We start from the raw sequence: 16,054 nt of genomic DNA on the forward strand, positions 1-16,054 counted from the left end.
CATAGAAAGGTAGGCCTACCTCAGGTCATGATGTCAATACTAGTGCGGTTGTGAACACATTGCTAGGAGTCTCTCCCTCAGCTCTCGGTCTCACCTGTTGCTCACCCTGACTGTGGAGGGTACATATTGTGTCTCTGGGGTGACGTCTCACGATACGCTGACCCTGTGTGACTTGGCGGGGTCCGAGCTCATCGCCAAGACAGATGCCAAACGACAGAGACTGGTCGAGGTCTGTGCTTTTTAGGTTCAGTGCCCTGAAATGTAATGCGCTGCATGTAACTTTTAGAAACTCTGAACTTACACACCTGCTTCAGCCGTGTCTCAGTGGAGATGAAGGTAATGTTTTCTCCCTCTAAAATTCTGAAAATAATCTGACTCAAAGACATTCCCAAATATTTATTTTGAAATATGTCTTGACAGGATTCATTGCTTATCTGATTAATATGATTTTGATAATGTGATGTATTTTAACTGGACGTATTACTTATCCAAAACGTGTTACTTCTATGTGTTTTCTGTTTTAGTGCGAGTCCTGATGTGAACAACGTGGTGGAGACACTGACCACTTTGCAGTTTGGGGTCGACTATACGGCAGCTGGTTCTGGGCAAAGCCACACAACACATCACTCATGCTAAGACCACGAAGGCTGACAAAAAGCACTAGATGTTAAAATGGAAGTCAGTCTATCTCCTCTCTACTAAGTCAGACAGATTCCAATTTCATCTGTAGAATGTTTTTACTTTACTGCAGCTCAGGGTTTTTAGAAAATAATAGTGTTGTGTTCATACACATATTGTATATTCAAGCTAAATGAGAGGGAACCAGCGGTTACAGTATATTCATCATGTTTATTTACATTCAGCAATTGTTACACATCTCTGCAGTCAGTTGCTGAAACATAAATAAACTGCCTTTGAGGTCACATTTGTCAGCAATCATTATACTGTATGAAACTTAAATTCATCTGCCGGTATGTTGCACATGGTAATTAGTACCAAGTATGGCATATTAAATCATACATAAACGTAGTCCAGGCTCAGGAAATTATCTTCTGAAACAGGCCATGTTCATTTCTGCTGGTCTGATGAGCATCAGTGTCTTGTTGAGATTCAGAGGTGAGAAAAGTTGTTGTACTGTGTCCCTCTGAGTCCAGACCATAGGCATACACATTTCACAGGAGGTTGGTGGCACCTTAATTGGGGAGGACGGGCTCATGGTAATGGCTGGAGCGGAATAGGTGGAATGTTATCAAATACATGGTTTCCATGGTATTATTATGAGCCGTCCTCCCCTCAGCAGCCTCCACTGAGATGATATAACATCATCAGCTTTTTAACTAGAGCTGTCCGTGTTCTTCAGAAGGTGGTTGAGGACGCTGGTCTGCTTCAGGGCTCTCAGGTTAGAGATGTCCTCAGCTATGACAGGGACGTCTCCCCAAGGGCCTGTGTGTTCTGATTCACTCTCACTGTCCGACAAGGCACAGAGGAGGGCATCGTTCTCATAGGTGGGGAAATAATATCTGAAGTGGAGACAGGGAGTATGGGCTGTAATGACTGGCACTTAGACTGTTGGACAATAATGGCTAGCACTTAGAGGTCAGAAACAGTTACAATAGCCACCAGATGGAGAGTTGAGCAATTATACTTTAATAGTACCATTTATCCAGCACTCCAATAACACATCACGTTTAAACCGTAGTAAAACAATAGTCTTGTTATTGTTCTTAATATGGTTTTAGTTAACAATATTACAAGTAAACAATACATTTTCCACGGACAGTTATTATGAGAGCTCCAGACTTACTGTGGTTGGTCCCAGGTTGACGTCTCTGGTAGCTGCATCACGTGACCTGCATCCATTACATGATGTATAACCTCAGCTTTGGAGCCAAACTTCTCCTGGCAACCATAGCAACGGCACTGGTGGATCTCTCGTCTGATATAGTTGACCAGTTTGACCTGCTGGTAGAACCGCAGATCTGGAAGAAGACATGCTTATCAGGACACTTAGGCTGCGTTTACACAGACAACCAAATTCTGACCCTTTGCCTAATTATTGGCAAAAGTGCTGATCTGGATGGTCAAAAGACCAATTAGTGGAAAAATATCATAATTTGGCTGCCTGTGTAAATGCAGCCCTAGTATGTGAAGGACTGGTATGACCATTCATTTGGATGGATGGATGTGTTTTTCTTTTATGGTGGGGTTTGAAATACCAAGCATAGCAGTTGTCCAATATTACTCACTGAGATCTGTCTTCAACTTGTGCAGATCAAATCTGTGGGTTTCCTGAAATACATGGTGAAGAAAAACAGATCCATGAACCATATTGAAGTAGCTAGTCCCAAACAGGCAATGCATGGGCCTAATTTGTCAACAAATGCATTAGGGGATTGTGTTACCTCCATGTGTGTGTAGATCTTGTCCATGCTCTCTGACTGCTGCTCACAGAACAGGCACACAGCACACACTGGGTGAGCCTGCCAGTCTGACCAATCACTGAAGAGAGGACAGACAGAGCCATTAGAAAATCTATTCACCATTAGTCTTTCCTCAATAAATGGTAAATACAACACTGCAACAGTGCATACCATTTAATCCTAGAGAACACAGATTACAAATAATTTGACCATCCCAAACAACAATTATGACCGTGTCACGAGGACAATCCTTACTCATCTTCATCCTCCACCATCTCCCGATCATCCTCAGATTGGACCTCTTCCCATGTCTTCCCCAGCTCCTGTAGCAGGGAAAACAGACCGTAGTCTTCATCACTTTATTTACATTTAATGAGACTTTAAACAAAATTCAATTTGTGAAAATAGTATATTTTCAGATCAAATATTTTGTAATATCAATTTCTATTTGTTAGATATGCTCTCACACCCACACCCCCACCCACACAGCAGTGAGCGTACCAGGTAGTTGATGATGTAGAAGCGGTCGTACTCGCGGTTGTTGCCATTGATTCTGCGGTGCTGTTTTTTTCTCATGTGATCCTTCAGTGTCGTCTTGTCCCTGAATGTTTTCTCACAATACAGGCACTGCAGACTGGGAACAAAAAACAATGAAACACTCAAAGCTCTGTGAAATGTCGTTTGGTTGAGTAATGCTAATTCCTGTATCAGTGTGACACCCACCAGCGCTCTCCTTCACAGTAAAACTAAAAGTACTGGAAAACGTTACTACAGCGTTACTAATATCAGTAAACTACAGATGACATCCAGAATTGTATTTCCACATTTTTTAAATAGTATAAACAAACTATGTAAAAAGGATATCCATTCCAAAAACTCTAACTTACTTATCCAGTTTGCTCTGTAGGTGGTCCAGGAACTCTACGCAGTACACTATGTTGTCAGGCAGCCCCACGCTGAACGAGTGCTCCCTGGCCATGTGGTTGAGCAGTGACGACCTGTTCCCAGTGAACTGGTCATTGCAGAACATGCAGATGCGCTGGAAGCTGTCGTCATCCCTCTCCCTCTGCTGCTGCTCCAGGATCTCCTCCTGTGGACCAACACAGTGGGAGTTACTAGCATGATTACTTTTTGATACAAGATTATTAATGTTTGTAAACTCCTGAGCTGCATGTGGGAGAGAGGACAAGGACACGCCATGTGTTATAGAGGTCACTGGTGAGTGACAGAGGGTCGGTGTGCCAAGATAGTTTGGGGGCCAATGGTGCTAATCTTAGAAGGAGTATGTGATGGAATGGCCTGGCTAGGGTGCCACACGATACCATGTAGGGTGATACTACGGTAGTAGATGAGTGACACTCAATGATGGTTGGCAGATGATGGACAGAAGTAGCTCGGAGAGCATTATATAAAACAGAGATTTTCTATGGAAGTCATTCAGATGACAGGAGGCTACGTCCGTACCGCCTATCATATTGAATCCAGTACTGTAACCATTAAATAATGACTGAATCAACTCTCCATCTGAATGGTCGAATACTTTCTTGCATCCTGAACTTCTCGATACCAGAAACAAATCATAACATAGCATAAATTAAACTATGCAGTCCCAGTGGGAGGTCACAAAGTGTTTCAGAGTAGAAGTGCTGATCTAGGATCAGTTTTGTCTTTCAGATAATGAAGAATGTTCCTATGGACAGGGAAGACCTGATCCTAGATCTGCGCTCCTACTCTGAGATGCTTTGTGAATATTAGCCCAGGGACATACAGTATATTGTTGACATAAAATAGAGCAGTAACCAGCGCAGCAGCGCTTGTTCTGAGAACGTGTCAGTTAGCCTAGCGGGTAAGAGCGTTGGGCCAGTAACCGAAAGGTCGCTGGTTCGAATCCCGCGCTGACTAAGTGACAAATCTGTCGAGCAAGGCATTTAACCCTAATTGCTCCTGTAACTCGCTCTAGATAAGAGAGTCTGCTAAATGACTAAAATGTAACTCACCAGTCGTTTCTGTTGGAGATGTTCTCTGAGGACCCTGTCCTCTGGCAGGACATCACACAGAAGGAAGTAGTGCTCCTGTTTTTCTGAAAAGCACAACAAGAGGGTATATTAAATAATATAATGCAAGAACAGGGTAAAGTAGAAGCAGCCATATTGTGAACCTACAGGCTATCTGTTCTATAGTAAATTAAATCCCACTTACCAACAGGGCCCTGCGAGTTAGTCTTGATCACACTGCAGAAATCTGTGATGGGTTGCTCAGAGATTCTGTTCTTCCAATATTGCATGTATCTGAAAGAAATGGACACAGTAGAACACAGTTTATTTTAGTGTGACAGACAGGCAGTATGTGATGCATTTCCTCTGGAGAAGAGGCAGGGAACTGAACACAAAACGTAGCCAGTCACGCTTGACAATCTCTCCTTGTGATTTATCACAGTTTTCGTGACAGCTATTACTGTGTTATAACTGTTTGTATAGATCAAACGCATCAAACTTGTGCCGCAATCGTGATAGGAAACTTGATAATCAGGACCATAGAAATAGATCCATTCTAGTTGTGGTCAGGAGGACTCAGAGGCTACATACAGTAGAAAATGTATTTTATACACTGAACAAAAATATAAAACGCAACATGTAAAGTGTTGATCCCATGTTTCATGAGCTGAAATAAAAAAATCCCAGATATTTTTCATATGCACAAAAAGCTTATTTCTCTCAAATTTTGTGCACAAATTTGTTTACATCCCTTAGCCAAGATAATCCATCCACCTGACAGGTGTGGCATATCAAGAAGCTGATTAAACAGCATGATCACTACACAGGTGCACCTTGTGCTGGGGACAATAAAAGGCCACTTTAAAATGTGCAGTTTTGTCACACAACACAATGCCACAGATGACTCAAGTTTTGAGGAAGCATGCAATTGGCATGTCCACCAGAGCTGTTGCCAGATAATGTAATGTTCATTTCTACCATAAGCTGCCTCCAACGTCGTTTTAGACAATTTGGCTGTACGTTTAACCGGTCTCACAACCGCAGACCACGTTCAAACTTTTGACTGGTACTGTATACACACACACACACAGTCAAAAGTTTGGACACACCTACTCATTCCAGGGTTTTTCTTTATTTTTACTATTTTCTACATTGTAGAATAATAGTGAAGACATCAAAACTATGAAATAACACGTATCATGTAGTAACCAAAAAAGTGTTAAACAAGTGCATTTCTATTAACAGGTGTGCCTTGTTAAAAGTTAATTTGTAGAATTTATTTCCTTCTCAATGCGTTTGAGCCTATCAGTTGTGTTGTGACAAGGTAGGGGTGGTATACAGAAGATAGCCCTACTTGGTAAAAGACCAAGTCCATATTATGGCAAGAACAGCTCAAATAAGCAAAGAGAAATGACAGTCCATCATTACTTTAAGACATGAAGGTCAGTCAATACGGAACATTTCAATAACTTTTTTACGTTTCTACAAGTGCAGTCGCAAAAACCATCAAGCGCTATGATAAAACCGGCTCTTATGAAGACCGCCACAGGAAAGGAAGACCCAGAGTTACCTCTGCTGCAGAGGATAAGTTCATTAGAGTTTACCAGCCTCAGAAATTGTAGCCCAAATACATGCTTCACAGAGTTCAAGTAACAGACACATCTCAACATCAACTGTTCAGAGGAGACGGCGTGAATCAGGCCTTCATGGTCGAATTGCTGCAAAGAAACCACTAGTAAAGGACACCAATAAGAAGAAGAGACTTGCTTGGGCTAAGAAACAATGGACATTAGACCGGTGGAAATCTGTCCTTTGGTCTGATGAGTCCAAATTTGAGATTTTTGGTTCCAACTGCCGTGTCTTTGTGAGACGCAGAGTACAGTTGTGGTCAAAAGTTGAGAATGACACAAGTATTGGTCTTCACAAAGTTCGCTGCTTCAGTGTTATGAGATATTTGTCAGATGTTACTATGGTATACTGAAGTATAATTACAAGCATTCCATAAGTGTCAAAGGCTTTTATTGACAATTACATTAAGTTTATGCAAAGAGTCAATATTTGCAGTGTTGACCCTTCTTTTTCAAGACCTCTGCAATCCGCCCTGGCATGCTGTCAATTAACTTCTTGGCCACATCCTGACTGATGGCAGCCCATTCTTGCATAATCAATGCTTGGAGTATGTCAGAAGTTGTGGGTTTTTGTTTGTCCACCCGCCTCTTGAGGATCGACCACAAGTTCTCAATGGGATTAAGGTCTGGGGAGTTTCCTGGCCATGGACCCAAAATGTCGATGTTTTGTTCCCCGAGTCACTTAGTTATCACTTTTACCTCATGGCAAGGTGCTCCATCATGCCGGAAAAGGCATTGGTCGTCACCAAACTGTTCTTGGATGGTTGGGAGAAGTTGCTCTCGGAGGATGTGTTGGTACCATTCTTTATTCATGGCTGTGTTCTTAGGCAAAATTGTGAGTGAGCCCACTCCCTTGATGAGAAGCAACCCCACACATGAATGGTCTCAGGATGCTTTACTGTTGGCATGACACAGGACTGATGGTAGCGCGCACCTTGTTTTCTCCGGACAAGGTGTTTTCCGGATGCCCCAAACAATCGGAAAGGGGATTCATCAGAGAAAATGACTTTACCCCAGTCCTCAAAGGTCCAATCCCTGTACCTTTTGCAGAATATAAGTCTGTCCCTGATGTTTTTCCTGGAGAGAAGTGGCTTCTTTGCTGCCCTTCTAACCTTGCCTCACTTTGCATGCAGAGTTCGTACTGCTTGGTGACCTAAACTGGGATATGCTTAACACCCTGGCCGTCCTACAATTTAAACTAGATGCCCTCAATCTCACACAAATTATCAAGGAACCTACCAGGTACAACCCTAAATCAGTAAACGTGGGCAACCTCATAGATATCATCCTGACTAATTTAGCCTCTAAATACACCTCCGCTGTCTTCAACCAGGATCTCAGCGATCACTGCCTCATTGCCTCCGTCCGTAATGGGTCCGCGGTCAAACGACCACCCCTCATCACTGTCAAACGCTCCCTAAAAACTTCAGCGAGCAGGCCTTTCTAATTGACCTGGCCCGGGTATCCTGGATGGATATTGACCTCATTCCGTCAGTAGAGGATGCCTGGTTGTTCTTCAAAAAGTGCTTTCCTCTCCATCTTAAATAAGCATGCCCCATTCAAAAAATTCCGAACTAAGAACAGATATAACCCCTGGTTCACCCCAGACTCGACTGCCCTTGACCAGCACAAAAACATCCTATGGCGTACTGCATTAGCATCAAACAGCCCATGAACAAATATACACAAACAGTTAGGAAAGCAAAGGCTAGCTTTTTCAAACAGAAATGTGCATCCTGTAGCACTAACTCCAAAAAGTTTTGGGACACTAAAGTCCATGGTGAATAAGAGCACCTCCTCCCAGCTGCCCACTGCACTGAGGCTAGGAAACACTGTCAACACCGATAAATATACAATAATTTCAATAAGCATTTTGCTACGGCTGGACATGCTTTCCACCTGGCTACCCCTACCCTGGCCACCAGCTCTGCACCCTCCGCTGCAACTTGCCCATGCCCCCCCCGCTTCTCCTTCACCCAAATTCAGATAGCTGATGTTCTGAAAGAGCTGCAAAATCTGGACCCCTACAAATCAGCTGGGCTAGACAATCTGGACCCTTTCTTTCTAAAATTAGCAGCCGAAATTGTAGCAACCCCTATTACTAGCCTGTTCAACCTCTCTTTCGTATCATCTGAGATCCCCAGAGATTGGAAAGCTGCCGCGGTCATCCCCCTCTTCAAGGGGGGTGACACTCTAGATCCAAACTGTTACATACCTATATCCATCCTGCCCTGCCTTTCGAAAGTATTTGAAAGCCAAGTTAACAAACAGATCACTGACCATTTCGAATCCGACGGTACCTTCTCCGCTATGTAATCTGGTTTCCGAGCTGGTCATGGGTGCACCTCGGCCACGCTCAAGGTCCTAAACAATATTATAACCGCAATCGGTAAAAGACAGTATTGTGCAGCCGTCTTCATCGACCTGGCCAAGGCTTTTGACTCTGTCAATCACCGCATTCTTATTGGCAGACTAAATAGCCTTGGTTTCTCAACTGAGTGCCTTGCCTGGGTCACCAACTACCTCTCAGATAGAGTTCAATGTGTCAAATCGGAGGGCCTGTTGTCTGGACCTCTGGCAGTCTCTATGGGGGTGCCACAGGGTTCAATTCTCGGGCCGACTCTATTTTCTGTGTATATCAATGATGTCGCTCTTGCTGCTGGTGACTCTCAGATCCACCTCTACGCAGACGACACCATTTTGTATACATCTGGCCCTTCATTGGACACTGTGTTAACAAACCTCCAAACGAGCTTCAATGCCATACAACACTCCTTCCATAGCCTCCAATTGCTCTTAAAACGCTAGTAAAACTAAATGCATGCTCTTCAATCGAACGCTGCTTGCACTTGCCCGCCCGACTAGAATCACTACTCTCGGCGGGTCTGACTTAGAATATGTGGATAACTACAAATACCTAGGTGTCTGGTTAGAACGTAAACTCTCCTTCCAGACTCACATTAAGCATCTCCAATCTAGAATTGGCTTCCTATTTTGCAACAAAGCCTCCTTCACTCATGCTGCCAAACATGCCCTCGTAAAACTGACTATCCTACCATTCCTTGACTTCGGCGATGTCATTTACAAAATAGCCTCCAACACTCTACTCAGCAAATTGGATGTAGTCTATCACAGTGCCATCCGTTTTGTCACCAAAGCCCCATATACTCCCCACCATTGTGACCTGTATGCTCTCGTTGGCTGGCCCTCACTACATATTTGTTGCCAATCCCACTGGCTCCAGGTCATCTATAAATCTCTGCTAGGCAAATCCCCGCATTATCTTAGCTCATTGGTCACCATAGCAACACCCACCCATAGTATGCGCTCCAGCAGGTATATCTCACTGGTCATCCCCAAAGCAAACACCTCTTTTGGCCGCCATTCCTTCCAGTTCTCTGCTGCTAATGACTGGAACGAACTGCAAAAATCTCTGAAGCTGGAGACTTATCTCCCTCACTAACTTTAAGCATCAGTTGTCAGAGCAGCTTACCGATCACTGCACCTGTACACAGCCCATCTGTAATTAGCCCACACAAATATTGCTATTTATTTTTCTAATTTGCACCCCAGTATCTCTATTTGCACATCATCTTCTGCACATCTTTTACTCCAGTGTTAATAGTAAATTGTAATAATGTTTTACTATGGCCTATTTATTGCATTACCTCCATAACTACATTTGCACACACTGTATATAGATTTTCATTTGTGTTATTGACTGTATGTTTTGTTTATCCCATGTGTAACTCTGTGTTGTTTTTAAATCGCACTGCTTTGCTCTATCTTGGCCAGGTCGCAGTTGTAAATGAGAACTTGTTCTCAACTGGCCTACCTGGTTAAATAAAATAAATAAAAAGATGCACTCACACCTGCCTGCTGCCATTCCTGAGCAAGCTCTGCACTGGTGGTGCCCCGATCCCGCAGCTGAATCAACTTTAGGAGACGGTCCTGGCGCTTGCTGGACTTTCTTGGGTGCCCTGATGCCTTCTTCACAACAAGTGAACCTCTCTCCTTGAAGTTCTTGATTATCCGATAAATGGTTGATTTAGGTACAATCTTACTAGCAGCAATATCCTTGCCTGTGAAGCCCTTTTTGTGTAAAGCAATGATGACAGCACGTGTTTCCTTGCAGGTAACCATGGTTAACAGAGGAAGAACAATGATTTCAAGCATCACCCTCCTTTTAAAGCTTCCAGTCTGTTATTCTAACTCAATCAGCATGACAGAGTGATCTCCAGCCTTGTCCTCGTCAACACTCTCACCTGTGTTAACGAGAGAGTCACTGACATGATGGCAGCTGGTCCTTTTGTGGCAAGGCTGAAATGCAGTGGAAATGTTTTTGGGGATTAAGTTCATTTTCATGGCAAAGAGGGACTTTGCAATTCATCTGATCACTCTTCATAACATTCTGGAGTATATGCAAATTGCCATCATCAAAACTGAGGCAGCAGACTTTGAAAATTAGTATTTGTGTAATTCTCAAAACTTTTGACCACGACTGTAGGTGAACGGATGCTCTCCGCATTTGTGGTTCCCACCGTGAAGCATGGAAGAGGAGGTGTGATGGTGCTTTGCTGGTGACACTGTCAGTGATTTATTTAGAATTCAAGGCCCATTTAACCAGCATGGCTACCACAGCATTCTGCAGCAATATGCCATCCCATCTGGTTTGTGCTTAGTGGGACTATCATTTGTTTTTCAGGCTGTGTAAGGGCTATTTGACCAAGAAGGAGAGTGATGGAGTGCTGCATCAGATGACCCGACCTCAACCCAATTGAGATGGTTTGGGATGAGTTGGACCGCAGAGTGAAGGAAAAGCAGCCAACAAGTGCTCAGCATATGTGGGAACTCCTTCAAGACTGTTGGAAAAGCAGTCCAGGTGACTACCTCATGAAGCTGTTGGAGAGAATGCCAAGAGTGTGCAAAGCTGTCATCAAGGAAAAGGGTGGCTACTTTGAAGAATCTAAAATCTATTTTGATTTGTTTAACACTTTTTTGGTTACTACATGATTCCATATGTGTTATTTAATAGTTTTGACGTCTTCTATTATTCTACAATGTAGAAAATAGTACAAATAAAAACCCTTGAATGAGTAGGTGTGATATATATATATATATATATATATATATATATATATATATATATATATATATATATATATATATATATATATATATTACACACACATACATACTGAGTATACCAAACATTAAGAACACTTTCCTAATATTGAGTTGCTCCCCCTTTGCCCTCTACAAGGTGTTGAAAGCGTTCCACAGGGATGCTGGCCCATGTTGACTCCCATGTTTCCCACAGTTGTGCAAAGTTGGCTGGATGTCCTATGGGTGGTGGACCATTCTTGATACACACAGGAAACTGTTGAGCGTGAAAAACCAAGCAGCGTTGCAGTTCTTGACACAAACCGGTGCGCCTGGAACCTACTACCATACCCAATTCAAAAGGCACATTTTGTGTCTTGCCCATTCACCCTCTGAATGGCACACGTACACAATCCATGTCTCAAGGCTTAAAAATCCTTCTTTAAGCAGTCTCCTCCCCTTCAGCTACACTGATTGAAGTGGATTTAACAAGTGACATCAATAAGGGATCATAGCTTTCACCTGGATTCACCTGGTCAGTCTATGTCATGAAAATAATGTTTTGTATACACACACACATCTATATATATCTATATATATCTCTGCTACATACTTAGGAAAGTCAGCAATGAGTTTGACATCAGCGATGACCAGCTTGTGCTCCAGTACTAGGTGCTTTAGGAGGCGGTCCTTCTCTAACAAAGTGGCGGAGTGAGAGCAGAGCACACAGGTCACCACCTCCATGTCATGATGAGAGGATGAGTTGGTGCCGATGTCCGTAGCAGGCTGCTCAGGGAAACACAGAGGCTCCAGTATCCACTCCTGTTCATCTGAGGGGAGAGAGTGAAACATGCTCTTCTAAAACATTGCTTGATTGATATGATTCTCACCCCTTCTCAAAAATGGAGCATTACAAATATTAAGCAATATGACCAAAAAAGAACAATGCCCTCTTCCGACCTGAGTTAAGCACGCGTAAATTGAACGTAATTCACTTTTTATGCACTTTTCTCTATGCGTATTCTGACCTTGAATTTAAGCATGAGAATAGCATGCTATCTGTAGACGTGTGTCTACAGATACGGCATATTCTGACCTTGACTTAATTCCCTAATAATTCCACCACCTTTGCGCGCAAAGAAACCATGAATAAGGTCTAGCAAACCTTCCGGTTTCAAGTGGAAAAAGCATCTACTTTATTTTTTCCCAATAAAACACCATTCTCCATGCACTTTCATTTACATCTTGATAAGAGCTATTGATAAGAGCTACTTAAATGAGTAGTCCATTTGGATAAGGGAATTGTAAATATAAATGACACTTGTTTTAGATCTATTTTACTTTATAAATCGCTGGAGACATGTGAAACCAGTCATATGGCAGCAAACTGTAGCATATCAACTTTACCATAGTAAAGTTTATGAAATGCTGTGCCATTATGCAGAATTTAAATTGTACGGCCTTTTAATTTGCAGGGTGGGCACTCTCGAATGTCTTAATTACAGGCTACCCCGACTTTAGTCGTTTTCTATTTATATCATGTTAAATATTAGCCACTATCAGTATGGACCGTCAGTAGGCCTAATAACCACACATTTCAGCTGCCAATTTACTGTTAGTTCCCTTCAGTTGATATAGCCTACATTATCATTCCATTTCATTCCATTGTTTCGTTTACCTTAAATTTGCTTCCTCTGTAAACACCGTCAAGGCCGTGTGGTTGTTGCTGAGGATCATTAGTAATCGTTATGGAGCGGAGCGCAGACCAAGCCATAACAGAGCACGACGCATGGCGCAATACTTGGCCGCGTCATCACACAGTTCCATGGTTAGTGCCGGCAATAAAGGGCAATAAATGAGGGTATAGCCTACTATTGTACACTATTCTCCCTATTATAATTCCATGTACACTAATATTCCTACATTGGTTGAAGAATGTGGCAATTTTCAGAATGAATCAAACCACCATTTTCTTTCTTTCGTGTGTAAAGGCTCTCCAAACCTGTTTATTATTCATAAATACTAAACCGAAATAATCTACAAGATCAGACTATTTTTAAAGGCGCTACACACAATTTTTTTTTGTTGCATTATATTATATTTTGTGGCTGAGTTATCTAGTGGAAATCGGGTCAAGCAGCCAATGTAGAAATCGCTCTGTCATTTCCTGGTTGCTAAAAATCCTACACTGTTCGCTCAATTTCAGTTTATGTGAGAAACCAAGTACTGAATCGTGTAGGGAATCATTGTACCATCTAAATCGCTGTGAAATATATTTTCAATAACAGAAAATATCATTTTTACAGTCGTTTGAAGCTGGTGGACCAAAACCGAAAGTAAAAGGCTCAAGCATGAATCTCCGACATGTTACGGGGAAATATGTTTTGAATGCAGCCTAGTGCTGTTGCAATTCTCCTAGCTTCCACATAGGGGAGAGATTATATGTGTACCACCTTTAAAATCTACCAATTGGTGCTGAAACAGAGGAATATGCATATATTTAGATGGCTTTCTTTCATTGATCCCTAATATTCTGAACCCATTTTCTCGACATATTCTAGTGTCTGTTGACAAAATGCTAACTAAAAAGGTACACCGTATTTAAATGGATGGCTTAAGATAAATACATGTACTGAAAACCTTGTTGAATGAAAACTCCACAAGAAAATATGTTGGCCAGCAAGTGGGAGGGTCTTCAGAGGTTGAATGAAGTTTAATCAGAGCACGCAAGGTAGCCACAACTGCAGAGCACGTTATGGGACTGAATAAGGTAAGTCTGAATCCCAAATACTGAGAAGTACGTAGGAAAGGGGTAGAAAAGGCATAAGGTTCCTAAATCCGAATCGGCCCCAATGAGTACACAAGCAAGCACAATATCACATTGTGAATAACTGACTCCCCAAAACATTATACAAATTACTTAACTACTTTATTTGTATCAAAGTCATAATACTGTATGAGTAAATCCTGTCAGAATGGCATTTGACAGGTAGGTATAGCTGGCTCAGCTAACGTAGCTAGCAAATTGAACAGCTGGCTACTTCTTTAGCAAGATTAACGTGTATTAAATTAGGTATTTCTTCAATAGGAAATTGCGTTCATATATACCTCTTATAATAAAGACATGGGGAGAGTCATATGGGTTAATTATTTGCGTTATCCAGAGATTAAGTGACACGTACCTGAAATTCTTTTTTTCTCCATGCAGGCAGCCATCTTCAAATGTCACATGGTCAATACAGCTGACGCTCTTCTGTGGGGTTTATCGGCATCCAACGTTATGGTGCATTACCGCCACCTACTGTACTGGGAGGAACTAAATCCTACCTGCCAGCCTCGTTTCTCTTAAAAAATATAACAAAATATTTGTGATTGTATCTAACGATCTTCAACTCAGTATGCTATTTAAACTAAATTACAGTATCCTATTCTCCCCGATACTCAGTCTCTCTCTTTCCCTATCATACTGCCCACACTGTATCAGCACATGCTCCAACGTCTCTGTTTCCTTGCAGTAATCACACCTTCCTGTTGGATGCTTTCCTATCACATTTAATGGCTTATTATACCGGCGGTGTCCCACCCTTAGCCTTGTAAAAATGGCCTCCTCTCTTCTGTCCCTTCATACCATCCTCCCCTCCCTGACTTTACTATGAACATGGAATAGATGCCTGCCCTTATTGTCGCTGTTCCACTGCTCCTGCCATCTCTGTACCACCAGTGCCCATATCATTTTCTTAGTCTCTGATTTGCTCATACACCTCCTCTCTTGGGAGAAGGATCATTGATCAATCATAAACATGCACAGTGCATTCCAGCTGTAATGTGTAGAAACACCACTAGATGGTAGTCTTGTAAAGTATTTTTCATTGCATTTTCAAACACATTTCAAATTGTCATTCCCTTTTTTTTAAAGAAAGAAAAAAGATGTAAGCCCAGTTACCCCCCCCTCTCTTTTCCTTATTTCCTTCTCTCTCTCTCTCTCTCTCTCTCTCTCTCTCTCTCTCTCTCTCTCTCTCTCTCTCTCTCTCTCTCTCTCTCTCTCTCTCTCTCTCTCTCTCTCTCTCTGTCTCGTTCTGTCTGTTTGAGCAGAGACATTCAGGTGTGCTCAGGTGTTGCATTATTCAGACAGAGCTTAGAAAGCCTAATTAAACTCCAGGGATTGGAGATAGAGAGAAGGTGGTGGTGGTGATTCAGGGAAGGTGGTGGTAAGGGTACCATTCATTACATTCTATCCATATGCGCCATCCTCCCTTACCAGCCTCCCACTGTGGTGGTGAGGGAGGTAGACTTGTTTCAGCCCACTGTTACCCTCTGTGCTCAACCAATCTCAACTCCAAATACTGAAGAGAGAATGGGCTCTTATTATCTGTGGATATAATTATTTCAGAGATAAACCGGTGTCATAGATGGTAATGGCAATCTCACTTTCAAATAGCATCAATGTGTCATGAAGAAGTTCAATCAGCTCCAATGTGTTTCATCTTTGTCCCTCATTTTCTCCTTTATATGTTTTACAATAAAAAAAAGTGTATATATTTTGCCTGGTCAGACAGAATGTTCATTATTTGACACAATGGATGTGAAAAGAAGCAATCAATACAGTATTGTGTATTACAATAGTGCTCTGGACTCAATCCTACAACTCTGAATTTGAAAACATTTAGTGTGTCTGACAATAAGAACCACTATGCTCGACTCTCTTTCACCAGACGAGCCCAAGCTGCACTTTACCTATTAAACTGGAAAAGTCTCCATCCTACCTGTGATTCCAGCAGCCTTTTAGAGTTCCCCACAGTGTTCCGAGGTGTCTAATAACCCCCTCTGTGTGTGCTCACTCCTCTCTCCTGAAGCCCACCTGGCTGCTACTGCTAGCTTCGCACCCGATTGTTGCATAGCAACTACCTGC

General features: G+C 42.3%; 1 protein-coding gene across 1 annotated transcript; it reads right to left on the reverse strand.

The window, feature by feature from the left end:
* Window positions 1-381: 381 nt before the first annotated feature.
* Window positions 382-14,434, reverse strand: znf277 (zinc finger protein 277). The gene is made up of 11 exons (XM_041837898.2): window positions 14,328-14,434; window positions 11,759-11,975; window positions 4,620-4,708; window positions 4,418-4,500; window positions 3,308-3,510; window positions 2,922-3,054; window positions 2,676-2,743; window positions 2,403-2,499; window positions 2,247-2,289; window positions 1,805-1,979; window positions 382-1,520 (listed from the first exon to the last, which is right to left on the reverse strand). The coding sequence occupies exons 1-11, from the start codon at window positions 14,359-14,361 to the stop codon at window positions 1,334-1,336; spliced, it is 1,329 nt and encodes a 442-aa protein (XP_041693832.2). The 5' UTR covers window positions 14,362-14,434; the 3' UTR covers window positions 382-1,333.
* Window positions 14,435-16,054: the final 1,620 nt, after the last annotated feature.

This window comes from Coregonus clupeaformis, chromosome 19 (assembly GCF_020615455.1).
Source record: "Coregonus clupeaformis isolate EN_2021a chromosome 19, ASM2061545v1, whole genome shotgun sequence".
NCBI classification, from domain to species: domain Eukaryota; kingdom Metazoa; phylum Chordata; class Actinopteri; order Salmoniformes; family Salmonidae; genus Coregonus; species Coregonus clupeaformis.